The following is a 12,149-nucleotide window of genomic DNA, read 5'->3' as shown; positions in this document are numbered from 1 at the left end:
TAGGCAAGGAAACAGGGCTCACAAATTGTTGCTGCGGGAAGCAACAAAACAGCCGTTCCAAGGAGGATTAAAGGAACAAACAGAGCTGTGGAAGCACTTGACAAAAGCCACGGATGTGTTTGTTGAGCCTTTGCAGATCCTGATTCAAAGCAGATGGAGCAGTTACTACAGAGCAAAAACTTAATGTCTAGCATGTAATAACAAAATTAGTAGAAAAGCAGCCCAGCTGTGTGCAGACTAAATTCTGTCTGTCTACAAACCAAATTCTGCAGCGGCAGAAACCAGTGCAGCACTGTGACAACTTCTAGCAGCTAGGGCACAGATCAAGGCAATAATTTACTTCCTGGCCTTGCTCCTCAGGAATTCACCTGTTCTTTCATGAAAAGTGACAGTGAAAGTAAGGAATATTGTCTTCAGCTTTTTCTGTTTGCTGAAAAGCAGAATATTTTCTGGAATGGATGGCACCTCTCCCTCTAAGAATTTCTGCCTAGTCAAGAAGTTATTTTGTATGAAAAATTAAGTGGGGAGTTTCCAGCTGCCCTTACTGCAGGGCTACCTCCCTAGGGTGTCATTAGAGACAGTCACTTCAGCAGGATGTTAATTTGCTGGAGGCCTGCAGCGCCAGGACCTCAGTACCACAACAAGCTCAGAGCCTTTGCTAGCACAAGTGGGAGGTAGAGGCTTTCAGAGACTGCCTAAGGAAGCAGTTCTGGGCAAGTGATACAGGCAGACAAAACAATGGAAGTGCACAATAGAGTTAAAGGAGGACTTTGGATAACAACCTTCAGAGATCTCTATTTTTTTTGCTTGGTATTAAGATAGTATCACAGGAAAACAACTGGTAGTTATTGTATCTCTATGTCTTTTAATTACACATTAATAATATATTGTCATTCTCAAGCACCATTTAACCAAGGATTTAAGTGCTTGTTCATAGCAGCTAAGCAAGCCTCCGGGTAGCCTGGTGCAGTGGGCTTATATAATTATCCTCCTATTATAACTTAGCAAGGGAGGCAGACAGGAAGAAAGTGATTTTCTGCGGGTCATAAAGAGTTGTACAGCCAGCAAGAGAACCCAGCAGTTCCAGTTTCAGCTCCTTGTTTCTCAGGTGTAAAATACAGGACTTAAATCTGGACATATTGTTGGAAATATCTTCTACCCTGAAAATATTCATGGCAGAAAGCAGCATCAGGAAACAAGGGAAGGTACAAACAGGAAAACCTTCTTGAATACTATTGTCAGTCTTCCCACCACTGAGGGAGAACCAGCAACAATCGCTGAATTTAGTAGAAAATGGCTACAGGATCATGAAATGGTGCTCATTAACTCGGCTAAAAAAACCCAACAGACTGAAGAACACCCTTGGGCTCCAGGAAAAGCCCCCAGTAAAATTTCTGAAGAGGGCAGGGAGTGAAGCCAGACAGTTGTAGCTTAGCTGTACCACTCTAACACCCATCACTGACTCCAAACCGGCTTGAAAACAGAGGGGCAGAAGTCATCGTGGAGACAATGGGAAGAGGCTGAAGTCCTTGCAAGCACAGCTAAAGAGCAGCACCCACCAGGGCGTGCTCTGCCCTGCAAGCTGATAATTATGGAAAAGAGTCCAGTGATTTCCCTAAAATGCAGAAACACACTGATTCTTACTTGATATCCCAGATGTAGATGTATGTGTCCACAGAACTGGTGACCAGTAAGTCTGGCTCAAACACTGCCCAGTCCAGGTCACTGCAAAGGCAAAATCATAGGTCAGTAAAGAAAAGCACACACAGAGTTTGCATCAACTTCTCACAAGCAGCCAGTATAGTTTCCAACAAATTCACAGCAACTCCATGACATCTACTGCAACTTTTAAAGTAAAAAGCAAGATCTTAATAATTTCTCTAAGTAAATTCCAAGAAGCAATGAAATACTTCTAAGTAAATTCCAGTGAAGCATCCTCCTAGCCCTGAACTTTACAGCTACCGTGTGTATGCTCTTTCCCCTCCAGGCAAAGGGACACTGTCTCAAAGAGTTCTCAGTAACCACACATCCTTGGTATCAATCCTTCACTCTGGGATGCCTCCCTGTTGGGAACATCAAGAGCACCTGGGACACAAACAACCTCCAGTCAACCCAAACAACTGTCATTCCAAGGACTGCAAATACTTTCCACAGTCAGGAGCTTGAGGAAGAACAGTCCTTCAACTGCATTTCCAACCCAGCATTGAAATATGACCTTAAAATAACAGGCAAAAATCTCCTCTGCACCACTGTAACATTCTCTAAACTTGGTCTTTGGGATTACCTGCCTTAATTAAGCTGCTATCACACAGAAACACAGCTAGGATTCAATTTATTAAACATGCTATCTGTTTCCCAGATGATGGCTGCTGCTCTTTACAAGGACAGCAGCCTAAGGCAATGACACTCAAGCCATCAAGGGCTAAGTTGATATATTGGAGCAGCCATGAGAGGGTGAGCCACTTCATGCATGACATCAGCACCAAATGGGAAGGCAGTCCAGTCCAGAGAAGTGAGTAAAAACAGGCTCAGACAGAGTCTGAGTGGAGCCAGGACCAAAACATTCAGCTTCTATGAATCAATGAATCTCTTTCCACTCAGCAGGCCACAGCATTGCTTGTTCCTCACCTGATCACACGTGTGTGTCCTTGCAGAGATGTGCAAACTTCCCCATTACCTTCTTTCCACTTATACAGGTCAACACGCTGATTGCTCTGCAAGAAAGGAGAGACAGTCTCAGACCAACAAGACAGGACACAGATCTGTGTGTTAGCACCATGTTCCCTTTGCTTTGAACAACCTCAGTTAACAATGAGTCATGCTGTGATTCGCAAAGTCCTTGCCCAAAGCAGGAGAGCAAAGATGAAATACAGGCTGCAAGGACTTTCAAAAGCTTACACTTTTTAATTACACACAGTTAAAACTGGAGATAAACTAGAATGGGAGAAAAAAAAAGCCAAATTGCAAAATCTTTCCATGAAATTGTGTTCTCAGAGCTTTTATTTCCTAACAATATGCTGTAACTGCAAGCAACAGGCAGACAAATTCTCTCTGCAGGAATACCCTGTCAGTCTGTTAGATTCACAACTGGAGTTTTTGCTGAGGGGGATGATGGATTACCACTGGTCATCCTCAGCTCTCTCTCAGTTCCCTTCTGGGATAATCAGGGCCATTGCCAAACACAAACAATACAATCTAATGGCTTCAAGGTCACCTCCTCAAGGGTACTCCCCCCATCCTTGCCAGCCCAGGAGAAAAGCTTTAAGTATTTATTACTAGCTGTAAAAAACAAAGGCGAAGCAGATGTATCAATGACAACATTACTTAGGGTTACTTCACTCATTCCAGGAATAAATCCTTGCCCAAAGGCAGCCACACACAAAGTTACTTGAAACTAGTTATTGTGCTGTAAGTTCACGCTCTGTCTCAATCAGAGTTCACTTCAGCCCAGGCCAACTCTGATCCTTCTGGGGCAGGAATTGCCTTTGTGGGTGCATACAGAGTGCCAAGCACCGTGGATCATGACTGGAAATTCACGCTGATTTTGCAAAAGCAGAAAGAACACTACCTTAAAACATTATTTTCACTAGCCCCTTGTTTTCAGACTTTTAGGTAGATGAAGGAAAAGGTAAAAGACTTCACAGAAACACACAGTTGTTGAGGTTGGAAAAGATCTCTAAGACCACGGAGTCCAACTGTTACATTATAATTTTTGTGGCAGGGTTTTTTTGGTTTTTTTTGTGGTAGAGGATTTTCTTCCTACCCCAAAGCTGCTTCACATGAATTTCAACTTGCAGATAGATAAAACATTACAATGTTCTTTGAAATGGAAGGTCTCATCCCAGCTCAGCAATAATATATGATATTTCTCTAACTGCTCACAGCAGGGCTGCATGAGAGCTGTGGGCAAGAAAAAACTCTTTACATGTTTCTCATTGACAGAAGTATTTAAGGGGTAGAGTGAAATTACCCAATGGGATTTATCCAGGACTCTAGAGACAAGATACAAGATAATGATCACCAGAGAGACTGCTGCTCTCAACAGGAGCATTTTCTAAAAAACTGTGAATTTTGTAAGTATCAATATTCATTTTCAACAATTTCATCACCCCCTTGTTCAAGAATCTGTGGCCACACAAAAGAAAAAACAAGGATCTAGGATTGGAAACAACAGCATTTCTGAAACAACAGCTTAGGAGTCCCCAGAAACATGCTTGAGCCAGAGGGCAGACACAGCCAAGCACAGCAAAAGGACTTGCTCCAGCTCTTCTGGGAAGAAGCTAAACACAAGGACAGATTCCCCTCTGTCTGTACCACTTCCAATTAGCAGGACTGCAAACACGATGAGGCTGCTGGCAAACAGGATGGCAGCCTTCTACATCCCTTTTCCATCCACAGGGATGCAGAGGGATAAGACCCTTAGGTATATACCAAATATACCAAAAGTGGTATTTTTGAATCAAACTGAAAAGCTGCCTGATCTCCTCTTGGGGATTCCTCAACCAGTGTGTGTCAGCCACTATGTTCAAATCCCCAGAGCATTACAGCATCTTTGTTTATAAACAGAAGCAGCAAGGTTTGGTGCCAGCTGCACCTGGTTTCAGTCTGGAGCAAGATGGGTTCCTGTATCCCCTCAGAGCAGCAAGAGGCAGGAGTGCTCAGATGGGTGAGATGGGCACAGCTCCTCTTTGCAGCAGGGTGCTGCTCAGATCCGCATGAACTCATCACTGCATACTGTCTTCAGAGTGTGTTTGAAAAGAAGCTTTCCTGCTCCACTTGTGGCCTGCCCAGTGCATTTCCTTACTTGGTTTTGGTTTCCACAGACTGTACCCAGAAGTGGCACTGAAGGACACCTCTTTGCCAGTTTTACTAACTCTGCTCAGAAACAGACTGCTGCTGAAGGCACCTTTAAGACACCAGTCATGTGCCAGAGCTGGGAAGAGGCAGGGTGGGAAATGTGAGAGAGCGAACAGGCAGAGGTTCCCAGCTGTCAGCACCAGTCCACTTCTAAAACTGCCTTTAATTAAAAACATAGCAAATCCAGGAAGCAAAAGGAACAAAAATCCTACAAAATCACCTTCAACTAGATGTTTTCTCAAAAGAATAGATGGAGCGATTTCTCCACCTCTAGCTAGGCCAGGACTCTCAGGCTATAAAAGCAGACACAGCAGAAAAGGCAGCTCACCCTGGAAACAGTCTGCACCTGGCTGGCACAAATTGCCACGGTGCTGTGGCTGACAGCTGAGACTTCCACTGGCAGAGCTCAGGGCTCTGGGTGAACAAGGTGCAGAGCACGACAGACCAAGTATAGAGCAGAGCCCAAAACAGCCATTACTGCTTCTTCAGCCCAACCCACTGCCTCATGGAACTCCTCGCTGATCCAGTCCATGCCCAGCTGCAAACCCCAAGCTGCAAGCCACTACTGACCTCTGCTATTTACAGACTGCCTGGTGCACCACAGCCAAGCAGCAAGGCAAGGAGGTGAAAACAAAACAGCACAGAGCAATAAATTCAAGTGCACAAATCTCAGACCGGAAATCAGAAAGAGAACACTTCCCTCCACAAAAGGACCATATGGATGCTTGATTTATTTGGCAAAGTGTTTTGTAAATGACAAGCAATCAAAACTAGATGCAACCCTGACTGCCCAATAACTGAGAACCATCAATGTGAACACCTCGCTGGCAGTAAATCAGTTAGGCCTTGATCTTGCAATGTGACTTGCAGAAGCACATCTGTGCCAGCTCCACACAGCCTTCCAGCTCTGCAGAGGCTCACCCATGAAAGAAAGACCAGGGAAGATGATGAGTTACAGCTTTTAAAGGGGTGAATTTACCGAAGCTGCAAAGTAGTAGGCGTAGCTGTCGTGGGGGTTCCACTGCACCGCCCCGATGTCCCACTTGCTCTGCCGCGAGATCTTCCGGTGACCCTCATTGGGCGCGTCCAGGTTGACGATGTAGAGGAAACGGCGGCTGCAAGACACAGACACAAAGGGGCTGCATCTCACAGGACTGATCTCAAAACCCAACCTCACATGGAGCTCACAGCCTTGTGTCTACAGGCATAAGAACCAAAAGAAGAGAAGCATTTCACAAGAAAAGTTAAAACGCTATTCCTGAAAATGCTACATTGGACTACCTACTTCAAAACTGACTTAAAAAAACCCCACCACCCCCCAAAAAAGACAGGTCACAGTGAAAATAAACAGGATCTGCAAATGTAATAGATAGCTTAGACCACAGAAAAATCCACATAACTTGGATACAAAAGGAAATGCTGGAAAATGGTGCAAACACATTCAAATAGGCTTTTTGCAGGCCTAACGCTGCAGCAGCAGAGCCTAAATGGCACAGGCCTGGGAGCGCAATGCAACAGCTTCAGCCTGGATAGGTTGCTCTGAGCAGGAGTTAATGAGCCTTGACAAAGATGATTCTACGTGGGTGCTTCTTTCCACACCAGTCTGAGGGCTTGGTTCCACCAACAGTACAAAAACACCTGCACAGAGCTCATGCTCAGCTGCAGCAGCTTGTTAACGTGGGTGGACACAGTCCTGCACAGATTTGGTTCCATTACTTACCTGAGCTAACTCTATATGCAGCAGAAATAATTCTGTGTAATGGCAAACCTGAGCTCATACATCCTGCTGGATGTGGCCAACTCCCCACAAAGTGAAGGTATCATCCTGTGTGATTCATCTTACAAGCAAGAGAAACTGCCCAGAAATAACTGTGAGGCAGCTGAACCCTATGGAAGACCAGCATCAAAACATAATGAACCCTACATAATTAACTATACGAGCATCATCTCTCAGCTGCAAAGTGACCATACAGCTGCTCTGAGCACTGGCCATTCCTCCTGTTACTCCTGTGCAGCACTGCCAGACTACAGGTTTACATGGAAGCAAGCACTGCTTTGAGCTGTACCAAAGGACTTGGCTCCTTGAAGGCTGACCTAACATCAGCAACATTCACTTGACTCTGAAATAAACACCCTAACTGGTGTGGCAATTGTGTCACTGACAGGGGGACAGGAACAGCTGTTAGTGCTGAAAAGCAGGAGCTGGAAAGGCACTGCTGAGCTGGCTGAAGACTTGCCCTGGAGGTGGATTCATAAGACCAAGCTCTCCTGGAAACTTGGAAGTCTGTGGCACCTACTGTGTTTGTGAGTATCATCCCACACTGAACCAGCAGAGAAGCAGGTCAGAGAGCCCCAAATTTTGTTAGAAATAATTTAAGCCATATTTCAAGACAATCCAAGTAGTACTTCATGATGCTCCATCTCCCATATGAGGATTTGGGAAGGAATTTACCAGGAAAGCCACACCAGTATTTTATTGTGCTCTTGTTGCTGTATCTCCACTCTGTATCCCATTGAGACATGACCCAGAATCAGTTTCATTAAGCCTTGAACAGAATTCAGCTGCACCTTTCTGAAACAATCCATCAACCCTCCAGCTGAGGTCAGCCTGAAGGCTGCTGGTCTGGCTGTGGAAATGACTGTCACACTTCCAACAGGGACTGTCACACTCACCCCGAGAGTACAGCGCGCTGTCCCAGGCAATCCACTGACATCGCAGTCGCCTGTTGAAGAGAAACACAAACACAACTAAATAATACCTCCCGGGTCAGCTGCTCAGTAAAACACACGGCTTTAGGGAGGAGTTCAGGAAAGTAACATCCCCTTAAAGTAGCACAGAGGAGCAATGGGTGTAGTGGTTGATTTTGGGTTGCAGGACAGCACACAGAAAGATCTTTGTTAGCATAAACTGAGGACAAGACCTGGCAGACAACATTATGAGCACTAAGACCTTGCTCCCTTCTCCCTGCTATGGCAATCACAGCTGCAGCCTTTCAATCAGCAATCCCTAATAATCTGTATTAATCAGCCTCTGCTCTTGCTAAGGAACTTTTGCAGTCTCTCTCTTTCATTGCAGGGCCAGATTTAATTATATATGTACTGGGAGATAGAAGTGCAACCATTTGTGTATGGCTGGTCTCCAAAAATGAGAGATGGCCAAGAGGCATCAGAATTTACTTTGGGATTGCTTGTAAAGAAGGCTATGAGATAACTTAAAGGACATTAGAAAATAAATAAATAAATAAATAAATAAATAAAGGACTGTTTGGATATTGTCTCCCCCTCTTTTTGTGCAGAATGAACTGGCTGGTCATCTTGTTTAAACACCAAGAGAATAAAGGAAAATTTTACTTGGAAAGCTGAACAGTTCAGCCCATAAACATAGATATGACTTCAATAGAGTTTTGAGCATTCACAGTACAAAAATCAGAATATGCCCCACATTCTTCACACTAACAGCTGTCATCTTCAAAGCTGCCTCTCTGAAGGCTCAGGATGTATCTCCTGCTGCTGTTCAGGATTTTAAGTGCTCTCAGCGTGGATGTAACAAGACTTCAGGATGTCCCACAGTCACTACTTACAAGCATCACTGAAACCTGACAGAGAACACAGAAACCCCACTCCATTTCAGTCAGATGACAGTAGAATATCCACCACAAATTCTGAGCTTTTTCAGCCAGGGCCCATCCCTTCCTTGCAAATACCCCAAGTGAGGGAAAAAGAGCATCATGGCCCCATTCTTCTCTCGAGACCACATGACAAATAGCTACAGCTGCCTGCAGAGCAGTGGATGTGGCACCCCCACCCCAGGTTTACCAGGAGCTCATGGTAAACCAAACCCCATTTCACCACTTCTACTGTTCCAGGAACAACCATCTTTCATTACTTTTTCCAAGGCAGCAAATCCAATCTTCTGGCGAGGTTTCCCTAGTCCTAAAGCTAATCCTGTAAATAGGCAGCTAGTTTCAAGATCTCTAAATGATACAGAAATAATTCCAGCTTTCTAGACTCCACGGCACCTTGCAAAACACAGAACAAAACATGCAAAAAACTAGGTTACTGAATCTATTAAAAAAAACAAAAACCAATCAACCAAAACAAATCAACAGAAGAAAGAACTTTCACAGATGGTACACATTTTTCTTCTGAGAAATTAAAATGAGGATCACTAAAGCTACTACAGTAATCAGAGCATTCTCATGTGATGAAGAACTAGTCAGGAGGCATATTTCATACAGTTGGGGCCATCTTTCCACAAGACAGAAAACAAACATGTCAATTTAAAGTGATTGATAATTTCATACGCAAGTTTATTTTTTCTAGTATTGGCACCAGGATCTCATAAGTCATGACAAATTGCTTTCAATAATGAGCACTGGTAAATATTTTTTTTCCAGGCACCAAACATCATAAAATGTAATGAACAATGAGAATGAAGTAAAAAGTTTCACATGTCAGGCTCCTACTCTGGTGGGTCACAAATTAAGTTGTTTTACAGCAACAGGCAGTTCCCTATGATACAAGAGTCTTATCTAGGCACAGGAGAAAAAACCAAACAGATATCATTTAATGTGCTCGGTATATTGTTATGTCAGTCTTCCCAGCACAACCTTGCAGAAGGGGGGAGTTGAAACTGAACAAACCAACCTGAAAGCAGTTTTTATCCTAAAACAACACTGGATAGCCAGAACTGCTGTTCATGAATAACAATGACATGAGTAAGCACAGCAGGAGCACTGCACATTTGAGAACCTGCTCTGAACCCACAGCCCAGGCAGCATCTTCTCAGACTTCAAGCACCTACTTTGGCATTTCACTCAATTTCTGCCAGGCAAACCAAGGAAAACTCCTTTTCACGTCTGAACTTTCATTAGTTTTCAATTTAGCTTCATTCTTTTCACCTGAGAGGCAACACACCAAGCCAATTTGACATGGCTATGCTGTTTTTCAAGAGCTGCAAACTCTTAACAAGCAATACAGTTCCCTGCATACCTAATCTCTTATCCACACACTGAGTTGCTACAAATGGTTGTATTTTAGCACTGGGTGAGTTTCACTCTCCTTTTGATAGTGGCAACAGCCAAAGAATAGCCTGTGAGTCTTGTTTAAATTAGAAGAGGACACAGACTGCCACCTCTGTCAGCCTGTACAGAAAAATGACACTTGTAGGTAACACAGGCCCCAAACACACAGTAATCTTCTGATGAGTTACAGGCTCATTACACTCTCCAGCATGGTGAACAAAGACAACTGCAATGCTTGCAGAGGTGTACTGGCTATAAATGTAACAGCCGCACACTCTTCTGATTCTTGTTTTCATTTAGGTTGTTTTTGGGGTAAGGATTTTGGAGACACTGTGGCCTACATGCAGAGCTCAAGACTGGTACTGGATGATTTCAGCCAAGGTGCTTCAATTTCTCAAGCTCGAGTTTCCCACCTGCAAAAATATTCCTGCAGACTCCCCCAAAAAAGCTCAGACACAAATATATAAATGAGTTTAGCCTGAAGCAGCAGTCTGGCAGCCTCAGCCACAGCAATTCTGGTTTTATGTGGGACAGCAGGCAGGCCAGAACAGCTCCAGGAAGATCACACCAGAGTAAAGTGCTTGAAACCGCCGTGTTCACAAAGCTTTTTGTGCCAGTGCAGGAGTGACACTGAAACCAACTGCTGCAACACCTGTCCCTCTGCTCCCACACACCACACATTATGAGTAAGCACAAAGTCATGAGGCCTCCTATCTCCTGAGCCAGATGCAACGTGAATCTGTGATGCAGGAAGATGTACCCTCGTATCTCATTATTGGTTTCCTAAGGGCAAATCCTCAGTAGCAGACGAGGCTGCTTTAATGCTTCTGGGAGGAAAACTAATGCAAAGCTTTTGAGGTACAAAAGCAAAAATTGCGTTGTGAGCTTACACAGGGTAGGCTGGATGCAGCACTCAGGATTCAATGCTTCTGCTTTCAGAGCCATTACTGCTCCAACACAAGAGGACAAATGAGAGGAGAGAGCTTCCAGACCTATATTTTTCTTTCATTTCTGGGTTTCCTGCTGAAGTAGTTCATAGTTCCCCCACTGTATGTAGCTTTGTTAAGCTATTGCCACAACCTTAAAACCCCCACATTTCTTAGAACAGAATCATAGAATCCCAGAATGGCTTGGGTTAGAAGGGACCTTAAAGTTCATCTTGTTCCAAATCCCTGCCTGCATTCACTAGGTTGCTCCAAGCTCTATCCAGCCTAGCCATGAACACTTCCAAGGATGCAAGAACAACCTCTACAACAGCATGAGTGGAGTTCTACTACCACCATCAGCTTCAAAAACAAAAGCTGACCTTTTTGCTATTTACAAAAAAAGATATAATCCACTTTTTATTTTAATCGAGCAACACTCAGCAATTTATTTGGCAGTGAGACAGTAGCTGTAACAGTCTCCGGGAAACCCGACAGAGCCACAGAATGCTTTGGGTTGGAAGAGACGTTAGAGCTCATCTCGTTCCAACCCTCTGCCATACGCACATTTCTCACTAAACCAGGCCGCTCAGGGCCCCATCCACGCTGGCCTTGAGCACCTCCAGCAAAGGGCAGTGAGGAAAGACGTGTGGGAAGCGGTAATACCGTATATTAGGTCTGAAAATGTATTTTTAAAAACATACAAGACCTAATTAAGATCAGAAATTAGGTGCCCCGTGACTTAAGGCGTTATCTCCGCGCAAACGACTCCAGACCGCCTCAGCCCCGGCCATCGCCGCCGAAAGGCCCCGCGGGGCCGCCGAGCCCTCCCGGGCCGGGACCACCCCCCGCTCCGCTCGTCACGGGCCGGCCGGGGGCTGCCCCCGCGGCGCGGTGATCCAGCAGCCCCCGGGCCCCCCGACCTGGGCGTCGCGGAACTCCACCACCACATTCTCGCTGCTCCAGCGCGCCGCCATCTTGGGCCGCCCCGGCGGAGCCTGCGCGGCGCCAACGCACTGTGGGGCGCCGCGCGGGGGCTCCTGGGAGATGTAGTCCCGCGGCTCAGCACCCCCGCCGCCCCCGGCCCGGGGAACGGGGGCAGCGGGTCCCGGGGGAGCCAGCGGGGGTCCCACGGCCCAAGGGGGGGTCCCTGTGCGGGCCCAGCCTCTCCGGAGGGACTCTGGCCGCGGAGGCCCGCGGGTGGTCGCGGCCCCGCTGCAGAGCAAGATGTGTGCATGGCGTGGGTCGAGTGTTGTGTTCCGCGGGGCAGCGCCCGCTCGTCGGTGCGGCAGCGGCTCCGCGTCCCGCGGCGGCGGCGAGCGCAGCGCCGGGCGGCGGCGGTGCA

General features: G+C 45.9%; 1 protein-coding gene across 3 annotated transcripts in view; it reads right to left on the bottom strand.

Moving 5' to 3' along the window:
• The window catches only part of WDR59 (WD repeat domain 59), a 49,049-nt gene extending 37,001 nt beyond the window's left edge, over positions 1 to 12,048 (bottom strand). The window contains exons 1-5 of one of the 3 annotated variants that reach the window (XM_063411032.1): positions 11,514 to 12,048; positions 7,531 to 7,580; positions 5,837 to 5,972; positions 2,629 to 2,714; positions 1,645 to 1,725 (exon numbers count right to left, since the gene is read on the bottom strand). In XM_063411032.1, coding sequence (XP_063267102.1) covers positions 1,645 to 1,725; positions 2,629 to 2,714; positions 5,837 to 5,972; positions 7,531 to 7,571 — 344 coding nt within the window. In that variant the 5' untranslated portion in view covers positions 7,572 to 7,580; positions 11,514 to 12,048. Of the gene's footprint in view, positions 1 to 1,644; positions 1,726 to 2,628; positions 2,715 to 5,836; positions 5,973 to 7,530; positions 7,581 to 8,314; positions 8,615 to 11,513 lie in introns of those variants that run through there. The other 2 variants (XM_063411030.1, XM_063411031.1) reach the window with 2 other exon arrangements.
• Positions 12,049 to 12,149: the final 101 nt, after the last annotated feature.

The sequence above is a fragment of the Prinia subflava genome, chromosome 13, assembly GCF_021018805.1.
Source record: "Prinia subflava isolate CZ2003 ecotype Zambia chromosome 13, Cam_Psub_1.2, whole genome shotgun sequence".
NCBI classification, from domain to species: domain Eukaryota; kingdom Metazoa; phylum Chordata; class Aves; order Passeriformes; family Cisticolidae; genus Prinia; species Prinia subflava.
Note: the sequence above shows the minus strand (reverse complement) of the source record. Positions and strands in the feature narration are given on the sequence as shown.